Source organism: Colletes latitarsis, chromosome 4 (assembly GCF_051014445.1).
Source record: "Colletes latitarsis isolate SP2378_abdomen chromosome 4, iyColLati1, whole genome shotgun sequence".
NCBI lineage: Eukaryota > Metazoa > Arthropoda > Insecta > Hymenoptera > Colletidae > Colletes > Colletes latitarsis.
The window spans coordinates 40,884,969-40,898,844 of NC_135137.1; the positions used below are offsets into that span (position 1 = coordinate 40,884,969).

The 13,876-nt window shown below is 46.4% G+C and overlaps 1 protein-coding gene across 1 annotated transcript in view; it reads right to left on the minus strand.

Annotated features, from left to right (window-relative positions):
* Positions 1-392: 392 nt before the first annotated feature.
* Positions 393-13,876, minus strand: part of Ca-alpha1d (Ca[2+]-channel protein alpha[[1]] subunit D) — a 60,887-nt gene continuing 47,403 nt past the window's right edge. The window contains 15 exon segments of the mRNA XM_076763968.1: positions 393-6,715; positions 7,045-7,172; positions 8,032-8,478; positions 9,112-9,410; positions 10,758-10,901; positions 11,097-11,224; positions 11,283-11,381; positions 11,461-11,901; positions 12,028-12,252; positions 12,325-12,479; positions 12,550-12,652; positions 12,727-12,912; positions 12,914-13,069; positions 13,149-13,418; positions 13,531-13,732. Of these exon segments, the coding sequence (XP_076620083.1) occupies positions 6,362-6,715; positions 7,045-7,172; positions 8,032-8,478; positions 9,112-9,410; positions 10,758-10,901; positions 11,097-11,224; positions 11,283-11,381; positions 11,461-11,901; positions 12,028-12,252; positions 12,325-12,479; positions 12,550-12,652; positions 12,727-12,912; positions 12,914-13,069; positions 13,149-13,418; positions 13,531-13,732 (3,337 nt within the window). The 3' untranslated portion in view covers positions 393-6,361.

Sequence of the window (13,876 nt, forward strand, 5' to 3'; positions counted from 1 at the left end):
CGAACAGAGACTAACAGCTGGTGTCGCTGTCCCTGTTCGATCTATATTGCTGTTCTTCGTTTCTTGCTTACATTCAGTGAACGGACTTTAGACATTTATATTTAACATGTTTTAATATAGAACATTGTTATTTCAAATGGTTATTTCCAGGGGTGTGCGGGATCCCGAGATATCGGGCTCGAGCCGGGATTGGTAAAATTCCGACTCGAGTCACGGAAATCCCGCCATTTTGGGATTCCGCACATTCCAGGTTATTTCTTATTTTTATTTAAAATCAAATTTCCCCAGGTCTACTGCCAAGCCGTTCGAACGAAGATACGATAAGAATTCTTATTTAAATACAAATTTCGAGTAACAAATAAGGTAAGTGCACCTAATTTTTAACACAGTCATCGACACTTTCAATTTATTTCATTACGATTATTAATAGTTTGGTAAAAGTATTACGGTTTTGATTTTCAGCAAATTACAGTGAGCCACGAAATTATTGACACGGTTAACAATTTGATAGACATACGCAAAATAAAGAACCAATGAAAGAATTTTATTGTTGTTATATAAATTTTCTTATTTTGCCTATTACCATCAAATTTTAGTTTACGTTAATAATTTCATCATTCGCTGATGTTTACTTTAAATGTATCGATAATATTATTATTGTAAACACGACGACGCAATACAATCGCAAATAAATAATAGTAGCATTCGCAACGATAGTCGGATCTTTGAAAAGTTATAAACAGTTTTGTTAACTTTATAAATAAACGTTAAAAATCCGTTATGTTTTTCATTATATTGTCGAATTTTCCTACACCGATATCAGAATGATTGTAACACCTGTATTCGAATATTCAGACATTGTAATCGAAGTATGAAATAAAGTATTATTTTTATTAACAAAAGTGAAAGATTATTTGTTCCCCATGTATCTTCCCATATTACAATATAGGCGAAAAATAATCTCAGAAACTTCTATAATCATTTAAAGCGACAATTGCCAATAATTGTGTCGATAATTAGGACATTTACCTCAGAAGACAAACTTTTTATACGTTAAACCGCCATTAGAATTCGGTTTATGCATCGAATTAAATTGCATTTTATCTTGAACGAATAAAAAATTGTATTTTTATTCATCTATTATTCGAATAAAATTCTGCTCATCTCTGTTCGTGATTTATCTCTAGATTTAGATCTCTCGTGGGTTCCTAAATCTCCAACAGCTCTAGCAAGAGCCCAAGCTGAATGCCACGAGTACGATGTGTTAACGCATCGTGTCAGAGCATGATTCACGAGTTTCGTTCGAGAATTTGGGAAGCGACAAGTTTATGGAGCCAGGTTTCGAATATCTGGTTTCTTCGAGTATGATACAATGTGACACTCACAGTTCACTACGAGTCGGTATTCATTGTTGATCAGAATCGGTCAAATTTCATTCTCGAACGATAAATAAAAATTGCTCGAGATTGTTATTTGCTTTGGATGTAAATTTAAATTTCTATTCGTCGTTCGACAATAAAATTCACCTAACTCTGAACTTGGTTTCCTTCGCCGTAAGCTGCTAAACTTACGAAACCATGAGAACTTGCGCGCACTAACGTGCTAGGAGAGTAAACGAGTAGAATTATCGTACGATTCTGAGGAGAATCAGGATGCGATGGAAACAAACATAGTGACTATCTTGAGACCCTTTCGAACGTTGGCAAATTTTGTTTCATTACATTTTCCAGTGGTACTACATTGGTAACATGATTACTGTAAGAAAATAGTACCGGATTTTGGGTCTCTGCTTAAAACAAATCTTGAGTATTCTAATGAAGTAGTTTAGGACAGTCACTAGATTTGTTTTAGGGCCTATGAGAGGGGAGATGCAAAAAGGGAGCCCCAATAAGACCAGCATTCGCAATTTGTGCTACGATTCGTGGCGTAAAACCATGGTGGATGGAGAGAGAACGATGGAGAAGGGAATGGGCCCAAAAGAAGCTTTGCAACCCCTGATAAAATTCCTCCCAGAGGCCCAGATTCGTTCCTATTCTCGCGTATCGCTCGCGTTCGATCGCTAACCCTTTCGATGCTAAGATCGTGCGCGTACGGGGGTACTTACAGCAAAAAGGCGTAACGAAACTCGAAGAGGGCGGTGGAAAAGGGGTCCTTTCGTCCGCGAGTTTCACCCCTTCTCGCTGTAAACCAGTCAGTCTCATAGCATAGAAAATTTTGGTCTCTCCAAACGCGTCTTGTTGCATGCGAGACGCGACGACGGGCGCCACTCTAATCCGACATTATTACGATTTAAAGGTATAGAACTCTTTCTCAACTACGCGTAATATTCTACGGTTTCGGTGTAAACGCCATTTTACAACAGTATAAAAAGACCGCTATAGACAAAGACGCGCGTAATCGTTAGAAAGACGCTGGAATAAAAAGGAATACGAAAGGTCGAGTACAATGTATACAAGTAGCATTCCCAGGACGATTATTAAATGTAATTAGGGCGCGAGTTGTCGCAAGGGTGTCGTCGCTCGCTTTGTACGAATTTCGTCGCTCTCTCCGCATTACCGAGATCATTATCGATCTCGTCTCGATCGTGTACGGCTCCTCGCACACACCACACGCACCTCTAACTATCGTAACCCCTAAGAAAGTGTCCAGACGGAAATGTCGGTCGATTTGTTCGTTTCTGTTTTTTTCTTTTCTTTTTTTTTTCTTTAAATAGTTGTCAGGTTTCTTTGGTTCCCTTGTTGGCGAAGGGCTCGCGTCGTTCGAGCGCATTCTTATACCCTAGTAGATTGCATACACCACTGCTCGAAAGTCAGGGATTCCCCGTAGATCATACGGAGAAGAATGTGGTATTAAAAAATGTCCACCATACTTCGTGTTTGTAAGTTTCGATGGTATCCTTTGGAAGCCATTTTATATCAATTAAAAAGTACAATAGTTTTCACATAGTTTAGCTGTAATGTTTGCTTCTTAGGACATCTAACTTAAGGATTAATATTCTATTAAGTTTCGTCCGTAGGTATTCAAGAATTTAATGTTAAAAATATGAATCCGACGATTTCTATGGAACAGTCAACCACCAAAATGGTACCGCAGATTAATAGAATCTTCGTCGAAGCTTACAAATACCAAGTATCGTGGAGATCCAATTAATATTAGATTGTTTCCTGTGTACACGATCGAACGTAATTATACTTTCTCGCAGGACGAGTCGAAACGTACAGACGAATTGTGCAGAGATTGCTTGGAAGAAACGCAATGTTCGTTCCTGTGAACTACGTTGAACTTGAACGTTTTGACGTAGCGACTGGTAAAAATTTGCAGCCACGATAGGTGATCCCAGACGTTTGAGCGACAGCGTATATGCCACGTACTATCAGCTACAAAGATCGTCGAAATGTGATCGCGGATGGAAATGAACGAACTAGAGAAATCGAGAAAGAAAACACACGTAACTGTCGATCGACTGTCAGAGTTGGTTCGAATTAGGTTTGTGTACCCGGTGACGAATCGGAATCGACGAGGTCGGAAGTAAGTGCGATACAGTTTGCCAAACAAGTATATACCCGCTTATGAAATACAAAATATTAACGTTTTAGTACTTTCTACGATATTTCTACTTAAATTGAATAAATAAAAATTAGCGTTAAGGGCACGTTTTTCATTTGTCGCGAACCTATTAATTAATTTTCGTGGAGATATCGGGGTTTATGCTTGCCTGATAAACCGTGAAAATGGCGAACGTAGAATGCATTGGTAATTGAAAACGCGGCGAGAGGGGTGGGTCCAGAGTACGTGGTTCTGAAAATGTCATCGATGAAAATTATTGTCGACGTCGTTTCAAGGTACACGAGAGAAATTCAACGGTGATTGTTTCGTTCGGGATTTCTCGAAGAACTTTGCGTCCTCGGCGACTACTTCCGCCGTGACGTTTCCCTCGAAAATCCTTCGAAAGAAAGAACTGAGTTATTTGGCGGTTGAACATCCGCAGAACCACGCCCGTTGGATGTTTCTAATCGTTTCTTGTTCCTTTCGCGTTCTTTTCTCCCATTAAATCCAACGACTTCGCGATGGCCGTCGGGGCGTTTGGATTGTCGAGGGTTGATCAACCCCCTTAGTATGTCTGTAATAGGGGCCACGAATGCAACGATCTTTGTAATTTATATTCTAATAAACGATTAATGTTTTCATAAAATAGGAAACACGATGTTTAAATCATCCCTTTGAAAATGAGGCAACAAATAAAGAGGTAGTTCTGTGTCCAAACATTGATGCAAGTAACTGTATTATGAAATTTAACGGGTACTTTCTGACGTTTTAATTAGTCTGTGACAAAATTGCGTCAAGTTGCAGAGTAGATCGTTGCGTCCGTGGCCCTCGCTAGATTCTTGTACGATCGGATGAAAAATCGGAGTCTGCGGATAAATCGGGTTCATTCTGTTCGCGAGGGAAGTTTGTGCGTGGAAGGGGAACGGCTGCCACTCCCGATCGATTCGTCGTCGTTCGGTGTCGAAAACTGTGTAAGAGTACCTTCGGCTAGACGCGTGTTCGCACTCTCTCACGCTCGTTCTTTCTCTCTCACTCTTTCACACTTGTACGCGTTCCTCTTGCGGCTATAAGAATATACGAGTCGAAATTTCGTTGGGGCGGAATTTGTAAAAATCGAGTCTAAAACCGGGGCTGGGGGGAGGTGTAGGACAGAGTAAAATCGTCGGTGCATTCGATAGAAAGGAGTCAGAGTCGGTAAACGATTCGCGCGAGTGGTAGGCGTTTCCGGAAATGGACCGTCGACGTTCCAAAGAAACATGGCGTCGAACACGAACGAGTGTACCCGATGGATCACGAACTGGCTGGTTCCTCCAATCGATTTTCTTCCGACCCTAGCTGTAATGATGGGATAAAGCACCTTAGAAGTAGGTTCAAATCCTGACCAGCTATACTACGTCCAACGAAGCTAGTGGCTGCCAAACGCCAATCAATCGTTGATGCTCGAGGAAGGCTTAATTTCGCTTATGACTCTACTCGTTGGACCGAGTATAGATTCGCATCTTCTATGAGTGTTTCGAGAAACAAAAGCAGTACTTCTAAGTAGTCACGAACCTAAACGACACGGACTCGAACAAAGACAAAAGCGGCGCTTCCAAGTAGAATCAAACCCCGATCGAGCAGGTTCGAAGCGTTTAATATCGGTTAAAACGAACGAATATCGCGCGCAGTTCGAGTCGTATTCGTTCCGTGGTTCAAACGTCGGCTCGCGTGGACCGAGTACTCGGCAAGTAGAACGAACAAAAGATCACTCGTTTGTCGGTTGGTATATTCGTATCCGCGAAGCGAACCTTTGGTATTTCAATTGACTCGGACTCGCGAGTACGCGTTGAACTTGATCCCATCCCTACCTAGCAGCCAGGAAACGCTACTCGCGTGTCGCCTGGCCGATCGCGCTTAGACACAACCTAGGCTGTACAAACGGATCTCGCGGCGTTTGCGTTTATCGGCCATTCATCCTCACGCAACGTATATGTACAATTACGCACGAATAATAATTATCTATAATATCGTTACGAGTATCGTAGCGTACACACTCAACACGCAACTTGCTTCGTAATTCGCGGTAACGGTACTTCGTTCTAAGTTGATAAAAGTCTCTTCTCTGGTCCGAAAGAAGTTACAGATACTTAGGCACTTGTTATCTCATCTAGAAATCCATCGTACGAAGAGCGATCGCTGAGTTCGATTTATCCTAACAACGATAATCGGAGGAATAAGTGTTTACGATAAGAATGAGAGCGATAAGGATTTGATCGTCCCGCGCGGACGTCCAATTCGTCACGATTATTCGAAATTGGTACGCGTTCACGGCCAGCACACCGAGTCGGGACGATCGGGTCCGACAGCAGCTGTCCCTACAGAATTCAATTCCGTTTTTCGGAATTCCAGCCTCGCGAGGCTATCGGCGCTTCGCGTCTCCTCTCGCGTCTTATCATCTCGCGAGCGCTGGCGCGCACAAAATACAAAAAACAACCACCGCCCCGGCTAACGAGGGACCGGTGGACGCGCGATCGGTCGTTGCTCTCGTTGCTTTATTGCTTGCGTCACCCCGTCCTCTTCCGATCACGCTCGGAATCCTCTTTGCTACACGGTTCTCTCCAAAGAGTTCTCGCGTCGCGGATAATCTTTTTACCCGGCGACTTTAACTCCGGATTCGCGTCGCGGCGAATTCGTCGTCGTCTTCAGAAGCAACGGACCAACGGGTCACCCGGTTCGTCCGGGGGTTGCTTCACGGAGGCGTTCTCGCGCGAGACACGCGAAAACGGCTAGGCAATGGAGCTAGAAACGTACGATCGACGAAGGGATCGTCGCGTCGCTAAGATGGTGGCGGTTGCTGTTGCTGCGTCGGTGGCTGCGACACCGTCGCTTGACCGCCGCGATAATAAGATTGATACTGTCGCGGACCGGCCGGTGGCTGCTCCTGCAGCGGCTGATAACCGATACCCGTCGGCTGCTGGGTCGGCTGATAAGGCGGACCAGCCCATTGCTGGTCCGTGGCCTGCTGCAGCTGATACGTCAGCGGCTGACCGCGACGCTCCTGCAGGAGCAGCTGATGGGCCGCTCGGTCCATCTCCTCGGGCGTCATGTCCAGAGCCTCCTGCATCTCCCGCGACGTGTACCTGACGAAGTCGGGGTCGCAGTACTTGCCCAGACCTTGCTCCACGAGAACCTAACGAAACAGTTACAATTAACGTCGAGAACAACTCTCTGGGGTTCATCGAAAGCCTCCTGAGTAGCGATAGGATCGATGTACGATGTACTGTGCGTTCGCGAGAAGTTGGAACGTGGCTCTGATCAGTGTCCAGATCCTCACTGTAGTTTAGTGGAGCAAACGAAGTACTCCTCTAGTAAACTTCTCGCGAACAGCACGTTACTCGAGACTAGAGACTCGATAGTCTGTTGCAAAAAGCTATGGCATCTTTTAATGGAGCGATTTATAAATCAAAGGAAGAATAATCTCATCGCTAGACGAAGGATGACGACGAAGGCTGGACTTACCCGACCGACGAGACTCTCCGCGCTCCCGATCACCTCGAAGTTGGGTTTCCGGTCGGCGGGGCTTCCCGGAAGGCTGTGGGAGAGGCGCTCTGCGCCGATGCTTCCGTTACTCTCTCCGGCCCAGGAAACTGACGAACGAGGAGAGCCGTCAAGGAATTAAGCTAGTCGCGCTACGCTCTGCCTCTACGATCTTGATAGCGATTCATGCCAAGCGTTGCATGGTTTCAGCCGTACCGCGACAAGCGAGTCGAAGCCTAAATACTCGAGCGAGCCGAACGATAAACTTGGCAGAACGCATGCTTCGAGCGACGCAGTGTCTTTCATGCTGATACACAACGCTTTACCCCGTCCACGTCTCTCTTCGTATCTGCTACAGTATTTACGATGACCGTGCATCAAACGAAAATCATGCTCGTGCAGGGTGCGAGTTTTGGATAGGCGTGCGTAGTGCTTGGCGAGAAAATTAGGAACGAAACGGTGCCGATAATAACGGGTTCGATCTCTTTTCACGCTCCAGGCGTTGAAGAGTCTTCTATAGAACTTGAATTCTGTGGACTCGACGTTTCTTTAATGTTTCTTTAGCGGTGGTTCTTAACGTTTTATTACAACGCACCAACAAGATACAACTATCAAGTTTTATAAATATTCAAATACTAGCTCTACGTCAGAGACAGCATCTTTGGATGGTCCTCATCCTCAGGATCTTACAAATTACTTCTAAATTATGAACTTGTATGGACAACAACTTTCGATACTAACATGGATCAAAGGCACTCGAGGATGCTGGGAATACGATTACAAGGAGTCGTAAATGTCATAGCGAGCATACGAGATGAAACTCGAACCCAAAGAAACGTAACAAACAGAATGGACGATGACGAGATAGTTAAGAACCACTGCTTTAAGCGTTCCAGCAAAGTGTGCGTCGTGTGAATCGAAAGGGTTGACAAGGTAACGGCGAAGCATTGGAGGGGGTGGGTTAGTCACCTCTGCCGTGATAAGAGGCCCGATGGGGCAGGCAGGAGCAGTCGCGGCATCGGCGCGAGTCGACATCGGCGAGGAAGCCGGCGACGGCGATCGCCTGCGTCTGGGCGAGTTTCAGGCCGTTGGCGACGGTTCTCTTGACGACTGCGCTCGCCGGCGTGGCCGAGCTGCTCGACTGATCGCCGCCGACCCCAACACCGACGACGCCGACGCCGACGACGCTGCTGCTGGCGTCGCGTTTTCGGAAACTCGGGGGCGCCGACTTGCCGGGCAGCGGATCGCGTCGACCACGAGCACGGGCCCGAGACGCCACGGCGAACTCCTGCCTCGTGGATCCTCCTCGTCGTCTGACCTTCTCGGAGCTGCTCCAAGACCCTCCGGAACTTCCCGTACCGCCGGAACCGCTGAACTCGCTTCCCGCCGACGATTCACCGTCCTCACGATCTACGGCTGCCGTGTATCCACGCGATACCGTGCTTTAACACCTACGCGAATCTGGCGTTCGATCCTATTTACCGCCTCCTGGGGCCCGAAATTACGAGTACTCGAGACTTGGACCGTCTCGGCATCTGGAAATGTCTCGAAAGTTTATCCAAAGGATGATACAAATTCGCCGATTTTTTACCAAATAATTACGACCCTTAGAAAGTTTCCAGTCGCCATCTTGGTACCTCTGCTTAGAGGATGCTTAACCCCTTGACGTACGATTTAATTCCAAATAATGTTTCAAATGTATAATATTTTAGATTTGCAAGGGGTTAAATAACTTCCCTATGATAGTTATGTGTTTCAGAGTTCTGTAAAGAACGGACGTTACCAAGCAGGTCCAAAACAGGCTAATTTCTACGTCCTTAGTCCGGGTACCCGTATTTTCAGGATCAAACTTTTCCCTGCGATCTTAGGTCTTCAAGTTTGGAAGCGTTTTCGTACTGTCGTGCAATCAAACGTAGGAACAAGTCATATATGCCACGAATTTTACGCGAGATGGAGGATGTCGAAAGATAGATAGAAGAATAAGAAGATTGAGAGATGATAGAGATAGAGATAGAGAGAGATAGAGAGACAGAAAGTGTTGGATCGTACCGTGATTACTCCAGACGGCACAATCGACGCAGCAGCTCCGCGTCGCGTAGTAATTGTAACACCGCGTCCCGTTGGAGGATGAACCGGGGCTCGAGCTGGTCGTGGCGGTCGACGTGTTCGTGCTCGACGTGCTCGTGCTCGTGCACGTGGCGATCGACGGGGTGGCGCTTCCGGACTTGCTGGACGATAGTTGCGCGGGGTGCGGGGCAATGCCGGTGCTCGGGGCAATGGACGGGGGTGGGTTCCTTCGGGGTGGTGGCGTCGGTGGGGTCAGCTGCCGCTCGATTCCGCCCTGAAGACTGCTTCGAGCAACCGCGACGACGACGGCGACACGCGTCGAGACATACCGACAGCCGCGCGACACGGGCACACAGAAAACGGGCAAAAACCACTCTTAGTTTGTTAAGAGAACCTCGAGAACCTCAAACCCTCCTTTCCTCCACCTTCACCCTTACGACTTATGTACTAGGCGTTGAGAGTAGCAAGGTCTGAAGTCACGGTTTAACTATTTTCCATAAGGGTGTACTTAAAAAAAGATTCTCGAGTTCGTCCTTGCTACCCTAAACTCTGCAGGTTTATAGAGAGGATAAAAGAGTTTTTACCACCTCTATTGGAACTCTATCTCAACTGACTGGCCCTTAAGAGCGGAGGGTCGAGGCGCTCGACGAAATCGCGGAGTTGAGAAGCGTCCGAGTCAGCCAGTAAATCGTTAGGCGACTTTAAAATGGAGAACGGAGCACACGGCATGCAAATTGTTCGCGCATCAGGTCTACCCGGTCCCGATACGCTTCAACTCCGCGAATAGTTCGTCGGTTCTCAACTATGTTCAACTATCGCGCACTTGGACGCGTCGCATCGTCGAGAATCTCGTAGACAGGATCATCTCGATCGAGCAAACTCGACGATCTCGGTGGTTAGTGGTTACGCATGCAAGCGCGCAAGCGAGAAATATGCTAGTTCGATTAATTAAAAGCAAACTATGTTCAAGTTCCATATCCCTAACTTGTCTTACCATATTCACTATTCGGATGAAGGTAATTACCGCTACCTGGACCACTGAAACGTACGATAGTAAACAAGAGGACCGTAGAGAGACACTGAGAGATAGAAATTCGCGAGTAGAGTCTAATCGTTTCTTTCCTTCGTTGTACTGATTTTACCCTCAAATTATTTCCGTGGACGTCCAACGTGTAATTGCAAATACAATTTAGACTCGTAAAAAAATTATGCGCGTTTGCGGTCATGTGTCCAGATATTCTTGCTAAAAGTCTAAGACCACATGCTTTGCTATATCGTACGGTTGAATTGTATCAATCAATCGTGAGAACATGCTTACTAACGATTTCAACGACTCTATAGATCTATTCTGTAAGTCAGCGTATGAATTTGAACGATCTTTACTTCGTGCTTTGCGTTAACGATTATTGCCACTAGTTTCGAACATCGTATCGTCTATGTTGTGTTCCTTGCTATCTTGTATCTCTTAATTGTAAGTTCTAATCTAGACACGATCCGTAAGGGAGAACGTTTCGATGGTTCCAAATCCAATCGTATCGACGCGAGCGTATTCGTGTCGCGATCACCGCCGCAGAGACGGACACTTGGACGGCTCCAGGCCGAAGGATTCGTAAAGTTTCTCTACTTACTCGACCACTTTGTATGGGGGATGGTAAGATTGTTGTTGGACGGGATTTCCGAACACTGCCAACGGTCTCAGAGGAATGTTCTCCTCTATGCCCGTCAGCTTCGGATCCATTCCCATTTGGTTCATCGCGCTGTCGCTGAGACCACTAGATAACGAACATAATCGAGCACGTTTCGCTCTCAAGTTTCAACATTTCACTGTCTTTGATCAGAGTTGGGCCAAGTGTAATTTGATTACATTTTACATTTTACAAAAAATCATTGTTTTAAGGGGTTAAATGTGATCAAATTATATTTTGCGCTACTCTGACTTCGAAAAGGTATCAACGCTGATCACGTACGAAACTAACCCTGCTGCGTTTGGCACAACCTGATGGGACCTCGCGGTGATCTGATTCGGTACGTCCAATCCGCCCGCTCTGTGGAGCGAGGAATACGGCAGGAAGTCTATGGAATTCGTCGGGGAAGCCTGCGAATCGACAATGTGCATAATCACATCCACAAGTTCGTTATTTAGAAAAGTTTACCTTGGTCGTAGAGTTCACTTTGAGCGACCTCGCCCTGTTGAAACTGTGGTGTCCCTTCCTCATACTGGACCAGACGCTGCCGAACAGAGAATGGTTCCTCTGCGAAACGAAAATGTTAAAAAATTACCGGGAATTGCCTAGCAAAGCCGACGGTTTCGTGTCTCGCGAGCAACGATACCCTGTGCATAGGTTCCGGATTGTCGTCGAGAAGCTCCTCCAAGTTTCCAGAAATGGCTCTCTTCAGCTCTGGACCAGCCTCGTGCAGAGTCCTCAAACCGGCCTGAAGCGTGACGGTGTTGTGGCACTCCTTGTCGCCGTCCTTCATCTCTTGCTCCTTGCGCTTCTTGAACCTCCGGAAGTAGTCCTGGATGAGGAAAGTCGCGTAGAACTTGCCCACGGTTACCTCGTCGTCGACTCCAGGCGGTGGCACCACTTGATCCAGAAGTTTCGGGCTGGTCCTCTTCCAGATCTTCTTTATCACCGCTCGGAGCTCGGCATTCGCGTCGTCGATGTTTCCCTCGGTCTTTATACGCAAGGAAGTCCTCACCACGGCGAACAACGTCGCGTTGAACAAGACTGTACCGTCGCTATTCAACGGCATGTTCATCGAGACCAGCCTCTGAAAGTATTCGTGATCGAAGAAAAGAAAAGAGACGTCCATTATTATATTTCATTATTTATCAAAACTTCACTCTGAAAGAAATAGTTGGATGAGATCAAAGAAGCGTCATGGCGATGTACTAACTTTGCACGCGACTCGATGTGGACAGAGTTTACCGAAACCCAGGGGCGGCGATATCTTCCTGAGGAGCGTCACGACGTCCAGATGCTTGATGCGACCTTTCGCGTCGGGATCGTACTCGGACCAGAGGCGAATAAACTCGTCCAAATGGTGGGGACCCAGGATCGACCAATCCCTCGTCAAGTAATCGAAATTGTCCATGATTACGGCGACGAAGAGATTGATGATCTGAACGGAAACGATCGATCTCGAATTTTCTGTCGCACGTACAGCAAACGATACATGGATTCCCGTACTTACGAGGAAAGAGCATAAAACGTAGAAAGATATAAAGTAGGGAAATGCAATGTCGGATCCACAACCATTCGCGTTATTGGCTTCGTCGCTGTTCGGATCGCACTTGACTTTGCTAGGTTGCGCCGAGCAGTCCATCATGATCTCTTGCCAAGCTTCACCTGTATCGACATCGTGACGAATTCATTAACTGCAGTGTCATAATTTCAACATAGTTTGCGCAGAACGTACCTGTAGCCGATCTGAATAGTACCAACACCGCTTGCGGAAACGATTGGAAGTTATTGTTCCTGTCTATCGACGTGTCGTCGTTGATCGCAATTTTTCCAAACACCTGGAGAAGAAACGTGCTCATTTTTCGTTTAGGTCATCAGTCTTTTCATTTAATTTCTTCTATTCATCGCTTACCTGCATACCTATCACGGCGTAAATAAAAAATAGCATTATAATAAGTAGAGCTACGTATGGCAGAGCCTGGAAGGATTTAATGAAAGTCCAGAGAAGCGTCCTGATGCCTTCCCCTCTGCTCAACAGCTTCACCAGCCGCATCACTCGAAACAGCCGAAAGAAGTTTATGGAAATGATCGTCGAGCCGGGCTGAAAGTTTCGTTTCTCGATTACAATCGCGTTCCTCCTCGTTCGCCAACTTATTTTGCGAGAAGCTTACATTGACTTCCGAGTACACGATGTCGATGAAACTTCCAAGGACGATGATGAAGTCGAAAACGTTCCACGCATCGCCGAAGTAATTCTGCGAGTTCGCGTCAAACGCATTAGTTTTTCCTATCCTTTGTATTTCGTTTCGCGAAAGGTTAAACAAAGAATCGTACTTTGAACCGAAAGGCCGCTAGCTTGAAGATGAACTCCAGAGCGAAGACCGCCGTGAAGATCATGTTGAGGACGTCCAACGCCTCCGTGTAGATCTCCGGTTGCCGATAGAACTTCATCGCCAGGGTGACGGTGTTGATCATGATCAGAGTAAAAATGGTGTACTCGAACGGCTGAGAGGTGACGAACCACCAGACTTTGTACTGTATTCGATGCTTTGGTATGTATCGCCGCACTGGCTTCGCCTTTAACGCGAACTCGATGCAGTTTCGCTGCGGCATTAAATCGGGGGGAAAACATGTATTCGTGTATGGGACCATCGTACAGCGCGAACGGACCGCGTTTATCCGTCGAAACATGCTCTTCGAAACGCTACGGACTCACCTGATTCTTATCGAGCTCGCAGTTTTTGTACTCTTGCTCACCCTCGTTCTGGAAAGTGACAATAACGAAACCAACGAAGATGTTCACCATGAAGAATGCTATGATAATGATGTAAATGATGTAGTACGCGGCCACTATCGGCCGAAAATTATGAATTGGTCCATGATCCTCCTTGTTAGAGTCGATCGACACGTCTAGCAATCTGTTGGGAGAGAAAACGCTAAGGGATACGCACAACAAGAACAGCGCGTTGGAAGGGTTGAGAACGGGGTTTCTGCATCCGCGAGGAACGATTGGCTCTCGTTTCGTGACACGAGAGAGAAGTTTATGCGGATCGACGCGACGT